Source organism: Schistocerca serialis, chromosome 2 (genome assembly GCF_023864345.2).
Source record: "Schistocerca serialis cubense isolate TAMUIC-IGC-003099 chromosome 2, iqSchSeri2.2, whole genome shotgun sequence".
NCBI lineage: Eukaryota > Metazoa > Arthropoda > Insecta > Orthoptera > Acrididae > Schistocerca > Schistocerca serialis.
In genome coordinates, this window is record NC_064639.1 from 34,563,352 (window position 1) to 34,584,412 (window position 21,061).

The window sequence follows — 21,061 nt, forward strand, 5'->3', positions numbered from 1 at the left end:
CACAGATGGAGAGTCGAAATGATACACTGTCTAAGTGCCACTTTTTTCACGAAACGTGTTTCAGTGCTGTTGTGTTCTCGGTACTCCACCTCGTGACGCTCGAGTTAATCCAAGTGCCAAACGATGAAGCAAGTCTTCCAGACATGCGTTAGTAGCCGGAGTGGCCATGCGGTTCTTCGCGCTGCAGTCTGGAGCCGGGCAACCACTACGGTCGCAGGTTCGAGTCTTGCCTCGGGCATGGATGTGTGTGATGTCCTTAGGTTAGTTAGGTTTAATTAGTTCTAAGTTCTAGGCGAGGGATGACCTCAGAAGTTTAGTCGCATAGTGCTCAGAGCCTTTTAAACCATTTTGAACCATTTCTACCAAACTCTGCTTCCCTCTGAAGTTCCAAAATTTAAAAGAGAAGTGGTTACTCTTGACGGCAGTTCTACTAGATGAAAACCTTATGCTGTATTTCTGTACTTGTATTATTCAAATAAAACAGAATGCCTCAGTATTAATGTCACTTCGAACCAAAACTTTCCTCCTGCTATTTTGTCGAAAACTGAGATTTTTGAGGCTGCGTGCAGAATATACGTTGATTCTTGGAAAGGAGAAAACACCAACAAGCCACTTTTTATTATGCTATTTATTTATACAAAGTAGCGCTGTTACCGGTTTTGAACCTGTAGGTTGTTGACGTGTATAATATATTTGTTGTTGTCGTTAGTTGTTAAAATACAGCCAATAAATAATGTAAACAGCAAACAGGTAATATACACGTGATCAGCTGTCTGAAGATGAACATGTAGGTTCTAAACCGTTAACGACGCTATTTGTGTAAACAAACATCAGCAATAACAGTGGCTCGTTGGTGTTTTCTTACTGCAAGAACGAACTTTTAAAAACTTTTTGACTGGCGCTAAGAACCAGTCAGTTTCTTGGTATGGCACTTAGATCATTCTTCATAAAGTCCTTATTTTCTAATTCCTCTCATTTTTTACTGTTATGCGGAGAACAACATAACTTCGTGCATCAGAATATTTTCTCAATTTGTTTAGGTACATAGGCATGTCAAACACAGATACATTGTTTTTTCATTCCTATAAATGTCAGACCTGCACTTAGGACTTCCCCATTTCCACTTACGAGAATTTTAGCTGCACATATCAGTGTTTTCTGCACAGCTCTGTTCTGGACGGCATGGTGGAAGGACCCGTTGATATATCCGTCTGTTTGCAGATCAGCCAGAGCGTCTAAGAAGGAAAGCTTCCCATTCCTTCTCCACTACCTCAGTACACTTTGCGTAGGCATATACGTTGTTCATGTGATGAACGTATTATAACAGATTTCTTTGCTATGAGGGAAATCAGAATGGTATCATCAACGTAACAAAAACAGGGCGGGCGAAGAGGAGCAATGTTCAAGTTCCGTTCTTCAGAAATGTCCATGAAATAAATGGCGACAGCCGGTGAAAAAGGTGAACCCGTCGTCTTTCCAACGCTAAACGGTGGCCAACGTGTGTCAGAAAAATCTGACAACTTCTGGTTGATCGACTGCCTTAGTAATCCGGGGTAAACAATTTTCATGACAAAAAAGACACTAGGCTCACATTTCTTTTCAGTAGTATCTCAGGAACAATCAAATTTCTTGTGATACAGTTTCAAACATTGTACATTTTCTGTGTAAAATAGTTGTACGCTATATCACTCAAGTAATAAAAGGAGCGCAGGTACAAGTCGTTTTGCTTTGAGGCCTTAATGTGCAATGTCTGCTCTAAATGTCTTTGTTTTATGATTTGCAAAACAAGCAACGTACTAATTTCCGAATCTTGAAGCGTTAATAATTTATGTGTAACTCTGAAATAGTTGCAGTCCTCTTTACACAGTTAAGAGACAGAGTGCTTTGATTTCGTTATTTTGTGTGAGATTACAAAAGTATATAATTTATTTTGTGTTGCTTACGACGGAAAAAAGTGGTAACCTTCTATAAATATCGTCATTTCTAGATGTATGTCATTTTATTTACATATGCTGTGCTACATGTCAAGAGAATGCGGAACACAAACTTGTGTGACATTTATTATCCACAACACCAATGAAACTTGTTATATGACGTTTACTTTGTATAAATTAATGTAACAGAGGAACGACAGCGACTTCAGTAGCTGCTGCCTGTTGGGTGGATAATGACGTCGTGGACCTGAAACAAAAAATAATTTTTATTAAATACGTAAAGACACTCATTTCGAAAAATAGGCACGTGATGATTTCAAAATCAGGTTTGAGAGTCAATAATATTTCATAGGAGAATGTATTCTACTAAAGTGTCATGAATATAGGAAGCCGAAAGCAAGCCGCTTTCTGGTCTCCCACCCCAGCTCAAAAAAAATGATGTCGCCTGGATGATTGACCATCAGACAGGTGGTTACTGCCAAACACGAATTAAATTTGTCAGATGTTATTCGCCTTCCAGTTATGTTGGAAATGCTTTTCATCGCAGTGGGCTCACGTCAAGACATCCGCTTGAGCGATTTCTGGTAGTGCGTCTTTTAACTATTCGCGTGCTCTAAATGGGACGCAGTAGCAGAGAGTAAAGTTAACTGTCCAAATGGGTATGAATGGCGACTTACACGTGCAATAAACTACTCACTAATTGTGAATGCAGCTATTTTATTACGTGCTTCTTCACACTGAACGCTATCGAAAAACGGAAAACGGTGATGTTTGGGGAACAGTGCCGTAAATATATGAGCATCGAATGAAGCGCCATTAACGAAGTGTCAAAGAGAATAATGTGTTTCAGGACAACTGTGCAAACCAATTACTGACAGGTCGCGCTAGCTTACCTGGACTCGTGGGTTCTGCGACAGCATGTAGAGGACGGCCTCCGCGACGTCTTCCGACTCCAGGCAGGGAACCAAGTCGTACTGGTTCGCAGGAATTCCAGGGAAGTTCGTGAGGAACTCAGTTCGCACAGCTCCCGGAGAAACTTCCTGTAGTGAATGGGACAAACTAAACTTAGAACTCAGCATTTTACTTACTGAATGCACTGAATATTTTAGTGACACAACTTTAGGAATTGTACTGAGTCACAAAAATGTAATTTAACGCAAGAAATTTATTTAAGGAATGGGAAGACTAACGGTTTACTGTTCTAGTGCTACGTGCATGTATGTAAATGTGGTAAATTGAAATAAAATAAAATTAACGCGGATAAGCGGTGGACTATCTTGATTCATCAGAAAGAAAGGGCACGAGCTGAAGAGAATTTCCAACCCAATTAATCTTTGTGGTGTTTGAGGACGATATATGCTCCAACTACTTGAAGCAATTCCAAGAACTCGATGACCATTTCCTCGTGTCTTTCTTTGAGCATAAAGTCTTCGTCAAAGCTAACTCTCGTTACCCTACCAAAGTTTTGGAGTCTCTCAAGACTCTCATACACGCTATTCGCGTATTTAATCAATTCTGCAATTTCATTACGTTTCATCTCTGTATTACGATAAACTGTGGATGACAATTGTCGTAAATTTGTTCACTGGAAGATGGCAATGGCTTCTTTTCAGAAGAATAATTCGATTACTACTTACCCAAAAGTAATTTACACTGTCACCTGTTCTTAAAAATGCATCGTCACCCGCTGTGCGAATTGCTGATACGGTATCCCGAACCAACCCTGTCACTGGATCCGAATGATGATCTCATTTACTTCTGGTATAATTACGTGATTTTAGAAATTTACAAGTTCTATAGTTTTCGCGTCTTTAACACCACTGTTTTAAGTTCCTGTCTGCTCTTTACTGAACCTGGGCTCTCACAAATTTTTACAGGGTCCATGCTTCAACCGGATAACATTAAACTATTGAACAAAGACACTAGTCGCAAACCATCTGAAGAAACGGACTTCAGCACGACTGCCGCCTTGTCGATATTATTTGTTGTAGTGATTACAAGCAACACTTAGAAAGATTCTGCTGTCGCGTTAGCTAGATTTGTACAATGTGGCGAACAGTTACTTCGTCCAGAAATATCACGAGCAACCCCCACCACCAGTCTGGAAAGGAAGACTCACCCCAACGCGGATTTTGCTGTTTCTGGCGACCAGGTCCTTCCGCAGTCCCTCCAGCAGCACCTTGACGGCGTGCTTGCTCGCACAGTACACCGCCGTGTTGTGGTAGGTGGGCGGTCTGTGTCCCACCAGGCTGCGAACACACAGCGCTGCGCGTAAGGGGCACGTCTTACAACGTACCACGGAATTACATTCATCAAGTACGAGGTTCACAGAGTTAGGAAGCGGTAGCTATCAACTTTCACCGTATTCTTGAATCTGAAGGTTTCTCACTACAAAAAGGCTAAACAATTTATTTATTTAAACTGAACTGTAAATAGTAGTCAAATGATTTGAGTGTCTGAGGTGTCAAGGTGAGTAAGCAATACTGACTATGCACTGACAAAGTTAATGCTGGCAGTACTTGTACTACTATACTTGTACTGCTACAAGTGCCCCCACTAGTAGTGATGGTAGTGGCAGACGTAAAAAGAATTTATATGCTTTCTGATATAGAGACCTCTGGGGATAGGAAAGTTAAAAGTACTGGTAAAAGTGAAAGATCTGCGTAATACTTAAGTTTACTTTAGGAGATGTGGAGTAGATTGAAACTGGCAGATTAAAACTATGTGCCGGACTGAGGCTCGAACTCGGGACCTTCGACTTTCGGTGGCAAGTGCTCTACCAACTGAGGTAGGCAAATACGACTCAGAACCTGTCTGAGGTACTGGCGGAAGTAAGCTGTCAGGAATAATCGTGAATCGTGAATCGTGATCGGGTACCCCAGTTGGTAGAGCACTTGCTCTAGACAAAGGCCCCGAGCTCCGGCCTTGGTCTGGCACATAGTTTTAAACTTCGAGGAAGTTTCATGTCAGCGCACACTTTGCTGCAGAGTGGAAATTCACTCAGGATGTCATTGTCTTCTGAAGCTGGAGATGTTATTCAGTTCCCTATTACAATGCAGGAGGTTATTCCAGAGTCGGGTTCCTGTTTCTAAGAAAGACGTCGAGAATGTGGCTGAACGATGAAAGGGACAGAAAGGCTTTTGCTCTGTTGGCAACTGGTGGTTCCGTCACAGTGTTCAGATGCGTGCGTTAAAATCGACGAAAAATATGAGGGGCCGTGATCGCTGATAAGACAGAAGGTATGTAAATCTCTGCGCTTGTCTGAAAGCAAAAAAATCGTTCAAATGACTCTGAGCACTATGGGACTTAAATTCCGAGGTCATCAGTCCCATAGAACTTAGAACTACTTAAACCTAACTATCCTAAGGACATCACACACATCCATGCCCGATGCAGGATTCGAACCTGCGACCGTAGCGGTCGCGCGGTTCCAGACTGTAGCGCCTAGAACCGCTCGGCCACTTCGGCCGGCTGTCTGAATGTAGCTACGGTAACTGTGCATAAGCTGGTGAAATGTGATCAGAGAGTCGAACATCACAGATATAACGAACACAGGTATTCATAACCAATTCTCAGCGCCGCAAGCTTTCCTGAGAAAGGCCTTGCAGGACAACATCGCTGATCAATAATTGGAAGTTTAAGTGTTTCTACAAATTTCTTTTTCAGGTCAAGAGGGAAGACTTTTTTATATTGTTGTAGGGCACATTACAGTTAAGTGCACAGTCCAGTTCAGTTTTTCATCTATTATTAGTCCTAGGCTCTTTTCTGAAGCAGAGAAATTGATATTTGCCCCATTTAGGACTAAAGATGATATGGATTCCCGATATTTCGCGCTAGTGAGCCTAGAATGACCAACTAGTATCGCTTGGGTTTTGGACGAGCTGAGCTTTAACCCTGTATCCTGCGCCCATTTCTATAAGGCACAGAAGTCGGTAATGAAATTGCCGAGAGCTGTCTTCAGATTTGTAGGCTTTGCACTGAGATACAGCCCACTGACTGCTTAATAGCAGGTTATAAAGAAACAACGGTTAAGGAAAGACATCCCTGCGTGTTGAATTATTGCTTCGAATGACAGAAAAAACCACAAATATGCCCAGTATAGAACTGGGTTTCTGTATTCCCTAGTGTGGGCCGGCAACAATCTAAAAGCGTAGTCGCAAGTGTAACAGAAATGCTCGAGGAAATTAAACGGATTCCTTGGAAGAAATACGAAGTAGTTCGCACGATATCCTTTTGGGTAAATTTTGAGAACCCACATTCGAGGAATAGAGTGCAACCATTATGCTGTTACCATCGTGTAACTCGCGTGAAGAGAATGACTTTAAGACAGTTCAGGTTACGAAACAGGCATTTTGCTACTTTCTTCTCTCTCTTCGAGAATGGGACTTGTTGATATCGGAACGAAGTACATCTGCATACATACTCCGCAGCCCACAGTACACTGCGTGGTGAAGGGTGCCTTGCACCATTACTGCTAATTTACTTTCCTGTTTCACTCACAAATGGAGCTACGACTGTCTATAGGCCTCCTTATCAGCCCTCATTTCTCGTACCTTATCTTCGTCATCCTTACGCGAAATGTGTATTGGTGGTAGTAGAATCGTTCTGCAGTCAGTTTCAAATGCCGGTTCTCTAAATTTTCTCAACTGTGTTCCTCGACAAGAACGTCGCCTTCCTGCCAGGGATCCCTCATTTGGGTTGCCGAAGCGTCTCCCCGATACTCCTGTGGTGTTCGAACCTACCGGTAACATATCTATCAGACCGACTCTGAATTGCTACGATAATTTCCTTTCATCCAACCTGGTGCAGATCCCAAACGCTCGAGCAGTACTCACCAATGGGTCGCACTGGCGTCCTACAAACGACCTCCTTTACATATGAACCAGACTTTCCCAAACTTCTCCCAATAAACCTAAGACGGCCATTCGCCTTCCGTTTCACAATCCTCACGTGCTCGTACCATTTCATAGCGCTTTGGAACGTTACGACCAGATATTTAGAAATAGCGACAGTGTTAAGCACGAGACTACTAATGCTGCATCCGAACATTACTGGTTTGTCTTTCCTGCTCATCTGCATTAACTTACGTTTTTCTGTGTTTATAGCTAGCTGCCATTAACCACGCCAACTAGAAATTTTGTCTGTCATCTTGCATCCCTCTGTAGTCACTCAAACTCGACACCTTATCGTACACCTGGGGTGTATCATCAGCAAAGAAGCGCAGACTGGTGCTCACCCTGTCCACCAGATCATTTGCGAGTATGGAATGTACCAGCGGTCCTGTCGCACTTCCCTGGGGCTCGATATACTAATCTCTGATGAACACCCGCTGTCCAGGGCAACATAATGGGTTCTATTGTCTCACATACTTGGAACCTCGTCCCGTATGCTGGTACCTTCGTTAACAGCTTGCAGGGGGGCACCGTGTCAAATGCTTTTCGGAAATCTAGGAATACAGTAACTGGCTGTTGCCCTTCATCGACAGCTCGCAGTGCACCATGTGAAAATAGGACCAGCTGAGCTTCGCACTACCGATGCTTTCAAAACCGTGCTGGCTCGTGGACGCAAGCTTTCCGGTCTCTCGGAAATTTATTATATTTGAACTCAAAATACGTTGTAGAATTCTGCAGGAAACCGACTTTAAGGATACTAGTCCGTAATTTTGCGGGGCTGTTCTTTTATTCTTCTTACATACAGAAGTCAACTGCGTTTTTCCGGGTCGCTTGGGACTTTGCCCTGGGCGAGAGATTTGCGATAAGGGGCCAGTGCTGCGGAGTACTCTACGTAAACCAATATGAGATACCATCCGGACCTGACGACTTATTTGTTTTCAATTTAGTTGCTTCTCCACGCCAGGGATGCCTATCGCTATACTGTCCATACGCAACCGTGCGCGATGTTCAAAACGACGTTATGTTTCTAAGATTCCCCTCCGTGAATGATTTCTTGAATGCGAAAAAAAAACTTCGGCTTTCGGTTTGCTATGTTCTACTGCTACACCAGACTGGACAAAGAGTGACTGGATGAAAGTCTTAGACCCGCCAAGATATTTTGCAAAGTACCAGAATGTTCTCGGCTTCTCTGCCAGACCTTTTTCTAAGGTATGACGGTGGTAGTACACTCCTTTGCGTACTGTACAGTGACAAGCAGAGTGTTTATAGATGTAGATCGGGATAGCGAAAGAGAAACCACATAGACTTCCTATCAGATAGCATCAAGGAAGCCTCCACGACCAACGCCAGGAAAGCGGAAACATTGTACTGCCAAGGACGTCAGGGAGCTACATTTGAAAACTCTGTACGCTACAAGTAAGAACACAGTCTCAAAAGTAGTTTAATGTTTACGATAATACTAATTCCATGTTGCTCAATGGACTTGCTATTTGACACCGGTTCGGTGACTTGGGTATTCCTAGATAGCGTACCCAAGATGTCCTACGGGGAAAAGGCGAGCTACAGTTTAACGCGGAGTCCGAACCACTGGCTGTTACAAGCGAATCTTCACATCATTGAGAACTTAAGGCTATGTTAAAGGCAGACACGTATTCCGCGGTCTGACGGGTACGCGCCTTACCAACCAGACCACAAGGCCCAACAATATTTAAGACGAGTGAAGTGTTGTCATCTCGGAATATATCCTCGTGGAAGCTTGCGAAAAGGTGACTGTTCCGCCGACGCAGCCTACCTGTTGATGTGGATGATGAAGCCGTCGTCGACGCCCCTCCTCAGCATGTCCTGCACGGCCTCCCTGGTACAGATGCTTAGGCCCAGCACGTTGACGTCCAGGATGCGCTTCCAGTGTTCTGTATTACCAGCTGCGGACACAAAGAGTAGCGGTTTTTACTAGCTACATGACCACTGAAAGGAAGGAAAGGTAATCCGTCTGCGAGTCGAGATACGTGTGACATATTGCATAACTAGAGCCACATTAAGCTCCTACGGACTCTAAAAGGCGAAGTAGATTCATACAGTGGGGGAATAAGTAACATTTAGTAGACTGGAAGGCTTGTTACAACATTGATTTGTTTTCGCTGTAACATTGTGGTAATAATAGTTGCGTTTCCTCTCTTAGTAGCCAGCAGTAATTCCGTTAACTGTCAAACAGACCCGTGACCAGAACAGCCTGCGATCGCCACCTGTCGAATGACAAAACGACACTTTTTCTTAGGAGATGCTCGCTGGTCTCGACAACAGTGACCTCCAGCGAATATATGTACAGTTTGCAACCAGTAACCGCGTAAGTAACGAGCAGCCCTTAGTGGCTCGCCACCACATATCTCTGTGACTAATGCCCTTTTGGCATATTTATTATTTTATAAATGACATATAAGTACTGCCAGTCTTTCACGATGATTCCGTACTTATACTCTGTATCATACGTTTTTAGTCATAATTCTGTGACCATGTTTTAGACCATTCTTTGATTTAAATTCTGAAGAGGACACTCCTAGCAGTGTTGAAACCCGGTTAATTCGTTAAAAATAGTGACGGAGGGCTGTTTTCTTTCAATTGTAACTATTCACTGAACGTGCAGCCATGTAAAAAAATTTTTAAAAAAATAAAAAAAAGTTGCGTAGGCTTCCGCAGCCGCAGTCCAGTTGTCATGTGGTATCCTTGTGAAATGAGTTCAATATATGGGGAAGTGAATAAAAAAGTTCATGCTCTTTCTTCTTTTAAAGAGAGCTTAGCTTTCCTAATTAAGTGTAATGTTTTCTGTACAACGGCTCATGTATCGATCAGAATCATTACTTATTCCGATTGTAGCGTAAGAGGTTATGCCTGATTATAACACAGCAGATTTATAGAGAGACGCTCAGCTACTTACTCGTCAAATCGTAGTTGTTTCCCAAGCCGGCGTTATTAACCAAAATGTCGACGCCGGACAGGTTTTCCCTGATCCACTTGAATGCTGAGAGGATGCTGTCCTCGTTGCTAACGTCACCTTGAATAGCGTAAAGTTTACCGGGGGCGTCCTTCAGCTCTAGAGCCTGGAACGGAAATACAGATTCTGTCAACTTGGCCTCTAGTCCCAGTCCAGTGTCTTAGTAGAATCAACACAGTAACAGACTTACTGTTTTCAGACCCACATAATATCACGAGAAAGTGTGGCACTATCTGACTAAAAGAAGATTTTATAATTTACTTTAAATAGTTAGGTGAAACTTTCTTTTAAACATCGCAGGTAAATAAGAATTCAGCTCGGTCGTTCTTTAGCCACATTGCATCATGAGATATGTTGTTGAAAATACTTGCTCATTCAGAAGAAAGTGCAGCATTAATTCAGTGAACAACAAAAGGAAAAACGATGTACATTTAGATAACACTTTCTTAAGCGTTGTGCAGAAACGTGAGCACTAATCAGCTGGTTTCATTTTCATTAGGGTTCCAGCAGACCTGAAAAAAATTTGGTGATATACCCCATGTATTCAAATCGAAGTTGAAAGGTTTCATTGTAGCACATTCTTTCTATTCTGTACAAGAGTTCTTTGTCTTAATTGAGAACTTTTCCCTATAATTTGTTATTTTTAGATTTGCCTATCTCAATCGGTGCCAACGGCCTTGCCGCATTGGTAACACCGGTCCCCGTGAGATCACCGATGTTAAGCGCTGTCGGGCTGGGCTAGCACTTGGATGGGTGACCATCCAATCTGCCGTGCGCTGTTGGCAAGCGTGATGCACTCAGCCATTGTGAGGCAAACAGAGGAGCTACTTGACTGAGAAGTAGCGGCTCCGGTCTCGTAAACTGACATAAGCCCGCGAACGCGGTGTGCTGACCACATGCCCCTCCATATCCGCATCCAGTAACGCCTGTGGGCTGAGGGTGACACGGTGGCCGGTCAGTACTGTAGGGCCTTGATTGCATCCTCGAGCGGAGTTCAGTTTTCTCTCAATCGGTAAACACAGATCCCTTATAGAGTCACTTGATTGTCTGTCTAACTGTTGAAATCGCATTTTCTCAAGAAAGGTGAGGGTTATAACTTGATATTTATGGCACATACTGAGATCTACGGTCCCTTGGCGCTGTGCAACATTTCAGTTTCTAAGTCAATACGGTCAAAAGATACGGACATTTATGTCACATATTTTGATAGTTGCAAACTACCTCATTGTAACCTGTAGCGTACTTCGCGTTGACCTAGAATCATAAAATTTGTCGAGAACCAAAGTATCACAATACAATAAAAACCTTTAGCAAAGTTGTAGTACATACTGATGTTCTATACATTTTAATGCAACGCCTGTGGAACAGGAACTGTAGATATGAGTAGACTGTAATGTTGAAGTTTTTGAAAAAAATATTTAAATAAAAAATTAGTTAATTAATTCAAAATGTGATGAAGCGCGTGACTGGAAACCGAGAGTCGGCGGCATCAAACCTCTGTCGGAGTACGCATCTTTCAGTCTTCGTTCTGACCTAGCGTTCGCCTCGAAACGATGTGACAAGTCGCCTGAAACAACACGTGGTTGGTATTCCACTTCAAACTGCAGGTCCCCTTTCCCCGGTTGGATAACTGTGATAGGTCAGGAATACGAAAGTCGCCGAAGTGGCGTCCTCTAGGACTTGCATCTGCCCATTGAGCCACGCGAAATTATTATTATTATTATTATTATTATTATTATGTATATACACAATTATGTTTGTACGGAACCCTCATAGCGGGGCCCTATTCGTCCTTCTCCGGTTTTTTCCTTTTTATGCGCTGTGTTTCGTGTTTTATTAATTCTTTAAGTCTTTGTTCATATATTTTCTGAACATGACTCGTTTCACGACCAAGCTAGGTTTGGCTCAGAAGGTCAAATGGATCCAGATAAAAAATTAGTTAATCAATTCATTAATTAAATAAATAGAAGGGAAGATGTACCTGTTAGTGTCATTTCGACTGTGCGATGATTGAACAGACTTTCTGGAATCAGTTACTGAGTTGTAAAGCGAAATACCTTCTTAGATGGGTACTCTGATCTAACCAAATCCAAACAATCGAATTAGGAAATGAAACGTGAAACTAGGAAATGCAACTTGAAGCTAGCAGTAGAAAAGAAGTGAAACCGTCACTTAGGTAAGTTAACAAATCACGAAATCACCTGAAATGCTGTACTGCAGAAGGTGGAAACAGAACAAATTGTTAAATAACTGCAGATTTGAGAAACATGAAGATAAAATGATCAAGAGGAAACGATAAATCTTAATGATTGACAAACATTAACGGTAACACAAGGATTTACACAAAGTTACCCACATTATAACATAACACAGACTGTAAGTAATATGAATTTAAGCAATTGCTTCAGCTAGCAGTAGATTCGACCCACCAAAAAGGAATTGTTCTCTCATTATTAGGTAACATGATGGCCATTTGGTATCTTGGCAAAGAATCTTACGGAAGCAGACATTTTAACACGTTGAATGGCTATTAAAGTACTGTTTGTTATATGTGTACAACTATTGAAATACGCCCATTGAATGCATAGAACAGTTTTATTGTTATTACAATAGTATGAGTGATATATAATTGTATACATATACATGGAAATGAATCTGTGACGCGCACATGCCGTACTTGCTATTCACAAAGGTAATGCCAAACCCAATCTTCGATCTCAGGCTTGCATCCAGTAACTTACCGTTCTCTCTTGTATTTATTTTTCTGGCGGGATTAACTGTATTTTAACCCACTGAGCCGCAGTGGTTCCTGCCTGAAACCACCGTTTTATTAACTTTTTAGAAGTACCAGTACCTTTCTCATGAAATTACCGACGCAACTGCAAGACAGTGGCTCGTAGTGGAAGAATGAGCTACTTCTACAACTGTAGCGCATTGCAGCAGTCATTTATAGCGCTAAAGCAACTTAAAGTTTGGTTGTACTACTGCTTTTATGAGTATTATAAGTAAAACCACTGGGACAGTATGTTGTTGTGATACAAATTTCACTAAATTTTAGCCCAATTTTTGCTAGTCATTTAGGACTATAATTTGTTTTAGGCTTTATGGGTCCATGGAAATTCCACAATATGTGATTTTGTCTAGAAAAACTACAAATTGTTTTCATATATAGACAGGAAATGACACGCAACTGAAAACTGTGTGTTGCAATGGTTCCAAAGTGAAACCATCTCTTGTTTACCTTCCGCAAATTACACATTATATACGTCACTTATTATGATAATAAAGGTTACTTTTGTGAAAAATTTTGCATTTATATTTCATAGAGCAACCTTGAAACAACTGATTGTTTACTTTTTATCGGTTTGTTCTTGTATTTGCTGCTTGGTATGGTAATAAACGCTAATTATGTGAAATATCTTAAAATTGTGTTTTTTTCACATTGTTGGAACTCAGAGGGTGAACAGTGATAAACAGGATAGGTTTGGTAATGAATAGTTGGGGTATACAGTGTATACAGAGAGAGAGCAGCACAGCGACCCTACGCGGAGCTGTCCGCCCCAGCGTCGGCAACCACGTCTCGCAGCTTTTGCAGAACATGGACGGCCATAGGAACTCGGATCTTCCTGTATTATGGGAACATATTTAAAGAAACAATGTTAATAAACGATACAAACTGAATACTTTGTAAGGAGCGACTGGAGACAGCAGGAACTCTTATGCCAAAATACTCAGATCCCTGAACAACGCACAAAATTTTGTCAGAGGGCTTAGGATTCACTGTGTAGTGGCTGACGCTATTCAGGATATCGTACATCGCGTCCACTTCTGATACAACAACAATACTTGCAGTCAGCGTACAAAGTTAGGTTTACTATCACAGACGTGGCAGAACGCCATGTGTTGGTCTCACTCGCACAGTTTACTGTGAAAGTGACTCTCGCCAACCCCCACGAAGTCTATCGGTGTATTTTTGTTACACATTGTATACTGAACTGACAGTTTGTGCCTGAACCAAGAATCGACCATGGTGCTTGTGATGCGAGGCGATTTCTCGTGCAAGCAGGAAGTCCAGGCTCTTGGTCACTTCGTTACTTTAGATATAAAGCAATGAATTTACTACAGGAAGTAACCAGCCACTGTGTTGTATGACCTGTATCGAGCTCTTAAAATCTTAGGAAAATCTGCTTGAACTCTAGGGACTTATCCCAAGAACAGTTTCTTGACGACGATGCTAAAAAGCAAGTGTAATTAAAGTCTCATACGACGTGTTGTTATAAAACGTGCGCCAATGGTCTAACATATGTAAGTTTCCTTTTTCTCAAGATGTTTACTAATTTCGAGCGACGTTTTCCCGTGACGACTCACCTTGACCCTGTCGACCCTCCTGGCCAGCCCAACGACGGTGAGTCCCCTCCTGAGCAGCGCCTGCGCGATGGCGGCTCCTATGCCGGAGCTGGCGCCCGTCACCAGGGCGACGCGGCCCGCGTACCTCTCCATGCCCATTGTCGCTTCTACTTGCTACTTGTTGCTCGCGTGTTGCAGTGGCCTGTTCGGACTGCCGCGGAGCAGCGGAGCAGCGGAGCTCTGTTTATATAGCCTTGGCCCCTGCTGCCGCGCAGATGTGCCTCGTCACAGCAGATCCCCCTCCACTGTCGTATTCTGCGTGATACAGTGCGGCAACGCTGATAGGAAGTGCAGGTCTCTGAATCACTGAATCTGCCATATCGCCATATTCTTCTCTTACCTCCAAATCTGTCGGCCACTAATGTACGCTAAGTGTCTTCGGTAAGACACCTAAGTACAAGGAAAAAAACATACAACTCTGATAATCCATTAAGTGGGACTGCAGCCGGACACGTGGTACTTGCATAATGATGACAGAACCAGTGGCTGTATTTGAATCTAAAGTCGTTTATTCTTTTTAAAACATCCTACCAGTTTCGCCACCACATGGTGTCATCTTCAGGCCCCAAATGTAACCTGCCGTCCATAACAGTTTTGATGTGCTGTGAACAGCTTCCAGTTAATTTTGGCCCGTTGCATAGGATTTTGTTCATGGCACATAAAAACGGTTGTGGATAGCAGGTTACGTTCGGTGACTGAAAATGGCACCATGTGGTGTCGGAACTGGTAGCATGTTTTAAAAAGAATAAATTACGTTAGATTCAAATACAGCCGCTGGTTCTGTCATCATTAATCAAGTAAAACATACAACTGTATACATCTATTTGCCTTCCCACCCACTCAGAAATTTAAAGTTATGTGCTCATATTTATGTGCTCATATTTTGCACGAAACTCCTAGAGGAAGCCATTTAAATTGCACTCCGACGTCACAACGAATTATATTATTATACAAGAACGATCTTTGTCCACTATTTGCCAGTTGATACATGCCTCATTTGTGTACTCCTCGTAGTTTTCAAGGTGCAAAACTTTAAATTTACCTATGAATGTCGCTACTGCCATTCATTGCGACAGCCTCCCACTGCGACAAATCCTCATTAATATCGTAAGTCGCGTGTAAGGAAACAAACAAATAAAAGAAAAGTTTTGTGTGTACATCACCTCCTCACAGATAGATGGCTAAGGTCGGAGGAGTGAGGGACGAAATAATCATTCCGACTGGGTTAAGCTGTTGCATCAAACGAGAAGCAACTTCTGGTCTGAAGGAAAGGAATCTCCATTTGGTTGGCAGGCGCTGGTATACAAGTTAATTTCAGAGGCTTCGCTGATAAATGGTTTTCATGTCGTTGCTCTCCTGCTTGTTCGTGGCTGAACAAATATGTCAGAACCTGCAAAAAGAAGGCAAGGGGACGTCTGACAGCTAGAAGCGGACCCGGAACCGTCTCTAGATAGATAACGCAATCGCCAGCTGCTGATAACCACCGCTGCTCGTGCCGCATCACCATGACACTGCAGCTCCGAGACTCAGAGGTTAGGCAGTTCCTGTACTGTGTTCCAGTACAGTCTTTAACTTACCTTTACGTATCCCTACCTCATATACTTTGTCGCGGTGCTTCCACGTTTACCGTCAGTAAAAGTCTCGCAGCAGAGTATCATTTCCTTGTTTATCAACATAAGCCTTTAAAAAAACTTGCTTATGTCATGTACTCATGAAGTATTCGTAAGATTCTAAAAATAAATTGTCAGTTCTACATAAATTTTACTTTATGACGTACATAGCCCAAGGTTCTGAGCATAAATAATAACAATGCTACCAAACTGAATTTCATTAGATGGAATCTCGAAATAATTTAAAACAGGTTTCCACAAATTCATTGCAATGACCTTCCAGCTTTCTCCCCATTGAATGTCGCACCACGTACAATAAATTTACGCAAATTAGCTCAGAGATTGAGGAAATGCTTACCACACTCTTAAAATACGGATAAAGAAAAAAACCACAAAGTGGTTAAAACTGTATGCCGGACCGAGACTCGAACTCGGGACGTTTGCCTTCCGCGGGCAAGTGTTCTACCAACTTTTTTTTAAATCTCATTTTGTTCGGTATTGTTAGTTCTATTTGATCGGGGTGGACGTCCCATGACACTTGTTCAAGTTCATCGTTGATCCATTAACTCAGTTTTTTTTTAATTACAAAGGGCAGCTAGGCCAACTGAGCTACCAAAGCACGACTCACGACCCGTCCTCACAGCTTCACTTCCGCCAGTACCTCGTCTCCTATCTTTCAAACTTCACAGAAGCTCTCCTGAGAAACTTTCAGAAGTAACACTCTTGGAAGAAAGGATGCTCCGGAGACATGGCTTCGTCACAGCCTGAGGGGTGTATCAGGAATGAGATTTTCACTCTGCAGCGGAGTGTGAGCTGATATGAAACTTACTGGCAGATTAAAACTGTGCCGGACCGAGACTCGAACTCGGGATCTTTGCCTATCGCGGGCAAGTGTTCTACCAACTGAGCTACCCAAGCACGATTCACGACCCACACTCACAGGTTCGAGTCTCGATCCAGCACACAGTTTTAATCCGCCAGGAAATTTCATATCGGCGCACACTCCGCTGCAGAGCGAAAATCTCGTTCCAAGAACTAAGTGTTTCAGATTCACACTAATGCTCTAGCCGTGTAACAGCTCGCCCTCGAGCGTTTCACCGCTCCCCAGTCCCGACAATTACTTGAGATCGCGGATAAAAACGAAAACGGGTTGGATTTCAATATTTTGCTGCAGCCATATTATCTTGCACACGTGTGTTGCACTTCGTCCTCCACACTTTCGTTAAGTGTGGTTGTAGTAACACAGTTTTGTCTTCTCTTGGTAACTGAGCTTCAAACCTCCGTCTGATCATCGTGAGTTAGTTTTGTATGGTTCTGAGACTTCCAACAAATTTTACACGTAATTTGAAACCTTTTTCGATACTTGTTCTCGTTGACACTCCCCTCGAAATCATGAAAAGGAAAAGTTTTATCGCTTACATTTTCGCCGCCCATGAGTAAAACTTCAGCTTCACGCATGACGTTTTAATTTATTACTTCTTTGCTACCACTTCGCCGGCCGCGGTGGTCTCGCGGTTCTAGGCGCGCAGTCCGGAACCGCGCGACTGCTACGGTCGCAGGTTCGAATCCTGCCTCGGGCATGGATGTGTGTGATGTCCTTAGGTTAGTTAGGTTTAAGTAGTTCTAAGTTCTAGGGGACTGATGACCATAGCAGTTGAGTCCCATAGTGCTCAGAGCCATTTGAACCATTTTTTTGCTACCACTTCTATTCACAACACATTTTACAGACAGTTCTCACAAATACCACTGAATGTATTACAAAATATTGTCATTTTACGACACATGGTTCAGAAGACATCACGTCATAAAGAATGAGATCTGTGAAAAACTATCTTTTCTTAAAACGGAACTATCTTATACACAGAACTGGGGTTGGGGGTTTACGGTCGCTACTAGTGTTCCTCCAGCTATGATACCGGTAGCAACGTGATCTCATAGCGTCTACATGACGCAACTCGGCGAAGTACATTTTATATCCCTACACTCATGAACCGACAGACCGCAACCGAACGACCGATTTTTCGAGTCGGCTGGTCGAGAGGGTACGGGGACAGCTGCCCCCCCCCCCCCCCCCCCCCCCGCCCGTCCCACAACAGCACACTCACACCTCTTTACTCAGTGAAGAGCGTGTGTAGCGCTGTCTTGCCAACAGCCCAACAAAAGTTCATTCTGTCACTGCGCACACCTGTTCAAGTATGGCTAACATGAGAAGAGTGCGTGACGGTCGATACTTTGATGGTAGAGTTTCTGGAGAAATCTGAAGACTAAAGATGACTGTGGGACACGTCATGTAAAAATTGTTGCAATAGAGATGGAAGAAATGCGGCACTTGTCTCATTTTTTAACGAATGCCATTAGTGCTCCATGTGGCAAGCAGTGACAATAAAACATAGTTGTTCCTTGTTAGAAATGTTGAAGTCCAACACATCGCCATGCCTTCTGCTATGAGGAGCAAAATGTATGACATTTTTACAGATCTAACATATGGTCAAATGCTCATTTCTTACGTATCTGTTGTATTTATTAGACAATGTGCGCCAACAGCGTTTGCAGTCTTTATTCGTTTAGTTCGAAACGAGTTTCTTAAACTTGCTGGGGACATCTTTTGTGTTACATACAAAAATAAATTAACAAACAAAAATAAATTAACAATTTTTATAAGAAAATTATTGATTTTATTTATTTTGATTTACAAAGATGTATTTCCTCTGGCAACTATAAATAACGTTGCAGGTTGCTTGAATCATTTTAGATAATAATTGTGGGTATACTGAGAGGCACCCACATGCCTTGCTCATACTGTGGCATCAAGCAGTCAGGCCTGCAAGATGAGTGGTCTGCCAAGCGAGTGGATTCATTCTTATTTATCGAGTAACATGAACTCTAGTACTCACACTTAAGTTACAAGTTATCCTCCTATATGATTAATACGCAACGGAAACACGCATCTGACTATCAGTAATTTACAGAACTCTGACTGGACACTACGCACTGGCAATACCACATTTTCTTTTTGTCTTTTATTTAACGGCTTTTATCGACACGTGGCCACCGCACTGAATATGAATGACGCACACATTATAAATTCGGGACATTATTACAACATACAATTCGAAGGAAAAGTCACCAATATTTTTCTTTTCACTATCTTATTTATTCCGATAAATTATCTAACCTAAACACACAAATTCTATAACCTACAACAACAACACGTGAGAAATTCCGCCCAGTGGGCATGGCTTTACAATGGTGAATCTCTATATTATGGTCTCGTAATTATTTTAACGCTACAGTGCACTTTCTGGATAGGATGGTGGATCTTTTATTGTACCTCACACTTCGACTCTCACAATCATCATCACTAAACTTTCCTCCAGACCGAGCGGTACCGAAGGAACAAGCATAACCCACTAATCTTTTGAAACTACCTCGCTACTCTCCCGTGCAAATCACACATACCCAAATTACGTGACATACACCACACTACAACATGAAATACTACACAGAGAATAGTCACAACATTATCACTTTCAGCTTTCCCACTTCAATCAATATTTATCCCAGTTTCACACGACACTGCCCCACTTCATAATTCCACTTTCCTACTATGAACTCTGGAGATATTTGCACGTCTTCCTGTGCAATGCAAGCCAAGTGGCGTTGCTGGATAGACGGCCGACTCACCTTGCTTCTCTCTCAGAGTTTGAATCAAGCGTCACACGGAATCATATCACGCAAAGTAATATTAAGAACATCACACACGCCAGTCCTCAACTGATACCATGGACGAGTACTTCTCTTTATCCTTTGCCTCATACACAGATTGAGACTCACACAGTACTCACCACGTGGAAGTACTCGTCTCTAATTTCAAGTCCTGCACACGCCATTTCTTAAATATTTCAACTTATGGTACACACGCTATTTCTTAAATATTTCAACTTATTGTACACACGCTTGTAATTCAGCTTAACTTAAGCACACGGAAGTATTTCAACTTATTGCTACACGTGGTTTCATTGTGACCGTTGGTCACTTCCGAAGATTACTACAATCCCTTTAATATTACCTGCCTGACATTTAATTCTCCCCACAAAAGTTCCTGAAATAGAGAAATTATTATTTCAAACTACTCTTAAATATTCCACATGCATATGTCTCCACTCTTTCGTCATTATGGAGCACAACTAAAACAGGTCTTAACAGCACAAGATCCAGCGGCAGAGTGCTGAAACATGGCCATTCTCTAGGTTCTCTCCCATCTCTGTCGAGGTGGGGGAAGCACCTTGCTATCGTATTGGTCAGCCACATTTCAGGCGCTCAAAGCTCTGGTAAATTTCATCTCTTTGGTCCCACCAAAGGTGGCCAAAGGATCGAATCAAAGATGATCATATATTCACATTCACTATCTGCAGTTAGCAGACGACCATACATTCATTCATTTCACAGATCTCACCAAACTGGATGTAGGGATTTACTTTGTGGGAGTGCACATGTGATCAATTAAATAAATAAATTGTCATTCTTTCCCACACTGGTATCCGGCTTCGCTGTATTAATTGAAATTGAGTTATTTTACAAAAAAAATGTGTTGTTCTGACAAAAATAATGAAGTATTTCGTACCTATTTTCAATGTCGGGCGATACTGTACCCTTTCACCACCGGCTACCCATGCAGAAAAAAAATGGCACGGTACTATCCTTGCAATGCGAGGGTAGTTCCGAACATTTTTTTAAGAAAACTGTATTAGAACAAACATAGCAAATCATCAAAATAACCAGGAGGAGACCTTAGCCCCTGGTGACCTCAAATAGACGACCAAATGCTGTTACTTTACCAAATTACTGAAACAGTTGTTGCATTATTGTACTCTCCACAATCCGGAGTAACATACACAAACAAATTTACATCAATCCAAATGACAAATAAAACATTACATCATACAAATAAAAAATAATGTTGAGATAAAAATTGGCTTAGTTACCGCGATCTCCGTTATTTTTAGGAGTAATCCAAACTTCAATAATTCTAAAACAAATAAAAAAAATACTAATTGTACTCATGAAATTCTAAATAGCTCACCGTCCAAACACAGAACAAGTAATCTGACATTCATAAATTGCGTTGTAATAATCTTTACACGGCAATGTCTAAATACAAAACAAAATCAACAAAGGAAAAAAAAAATTGCGTACACTAGTTACACGTAGAAGTCAGGCTCCATATCA

The 21,061-nt window shown here is 42.1% G+C and overlaps 1 protein-coding gene across 1 annotated transcript; it reads right to left on the reverse strand.

Moving 5' to 3' along the window:
- Window positions 1-1,980: 1,980 nt before the first annotated feature.
- Window positions 1,981-14,398, reverse strand: LOC126456750 (dehydrogenase/reductase SDR family member 11-like). The gene is made up of 6 exons (XM_050092496.1): window positions 14,184-14,398; window positions 9,759-9,921; window positions 8,619-8,748; window positions 4,054-4,183; window positions 2,828-2,974; window positions 1,981-2,181 (listed from the first exon to the last, which is right to left on the reverse strand). Exons 1-6 carry the CDS (start codon window positions 14,319-14,321, stop codon window positions 2,140-2,142), a joined length of 750 nt encoding a protein of 249 aa, XP_049948453.1. The 5' UTR covers window positions 14,322-14,398; the 3' UTR covers window positions 1,981-2,139.
- Between the last annotated feature and the right edge of the window lie 6,663 nt (window positions 14,399-21,061).

Coding starts and splice junctions, on each gene's coding strand:
- LOC126456750 (XM_050092496.1), bottom strand. CDS start 14,321: ATGGGCATGGAGAGGTACGCGGGCCGCGTCGCCCTGGTGACGGGCGCC. Junction 8,749..9,758: donor AAACAACTACGATTTGACGA/GTAAGTAGCTGA, acceptor TTGTGTCCGCAG/CTGGTAATACAGAACACTGG. Junction 4,184..8,618: donor TTCATCATCCACATCAACAG/GTAGGCTGCGTC, acceptor GTGTGTTCGCAG/CCTGGTGGGACACAGACCGC.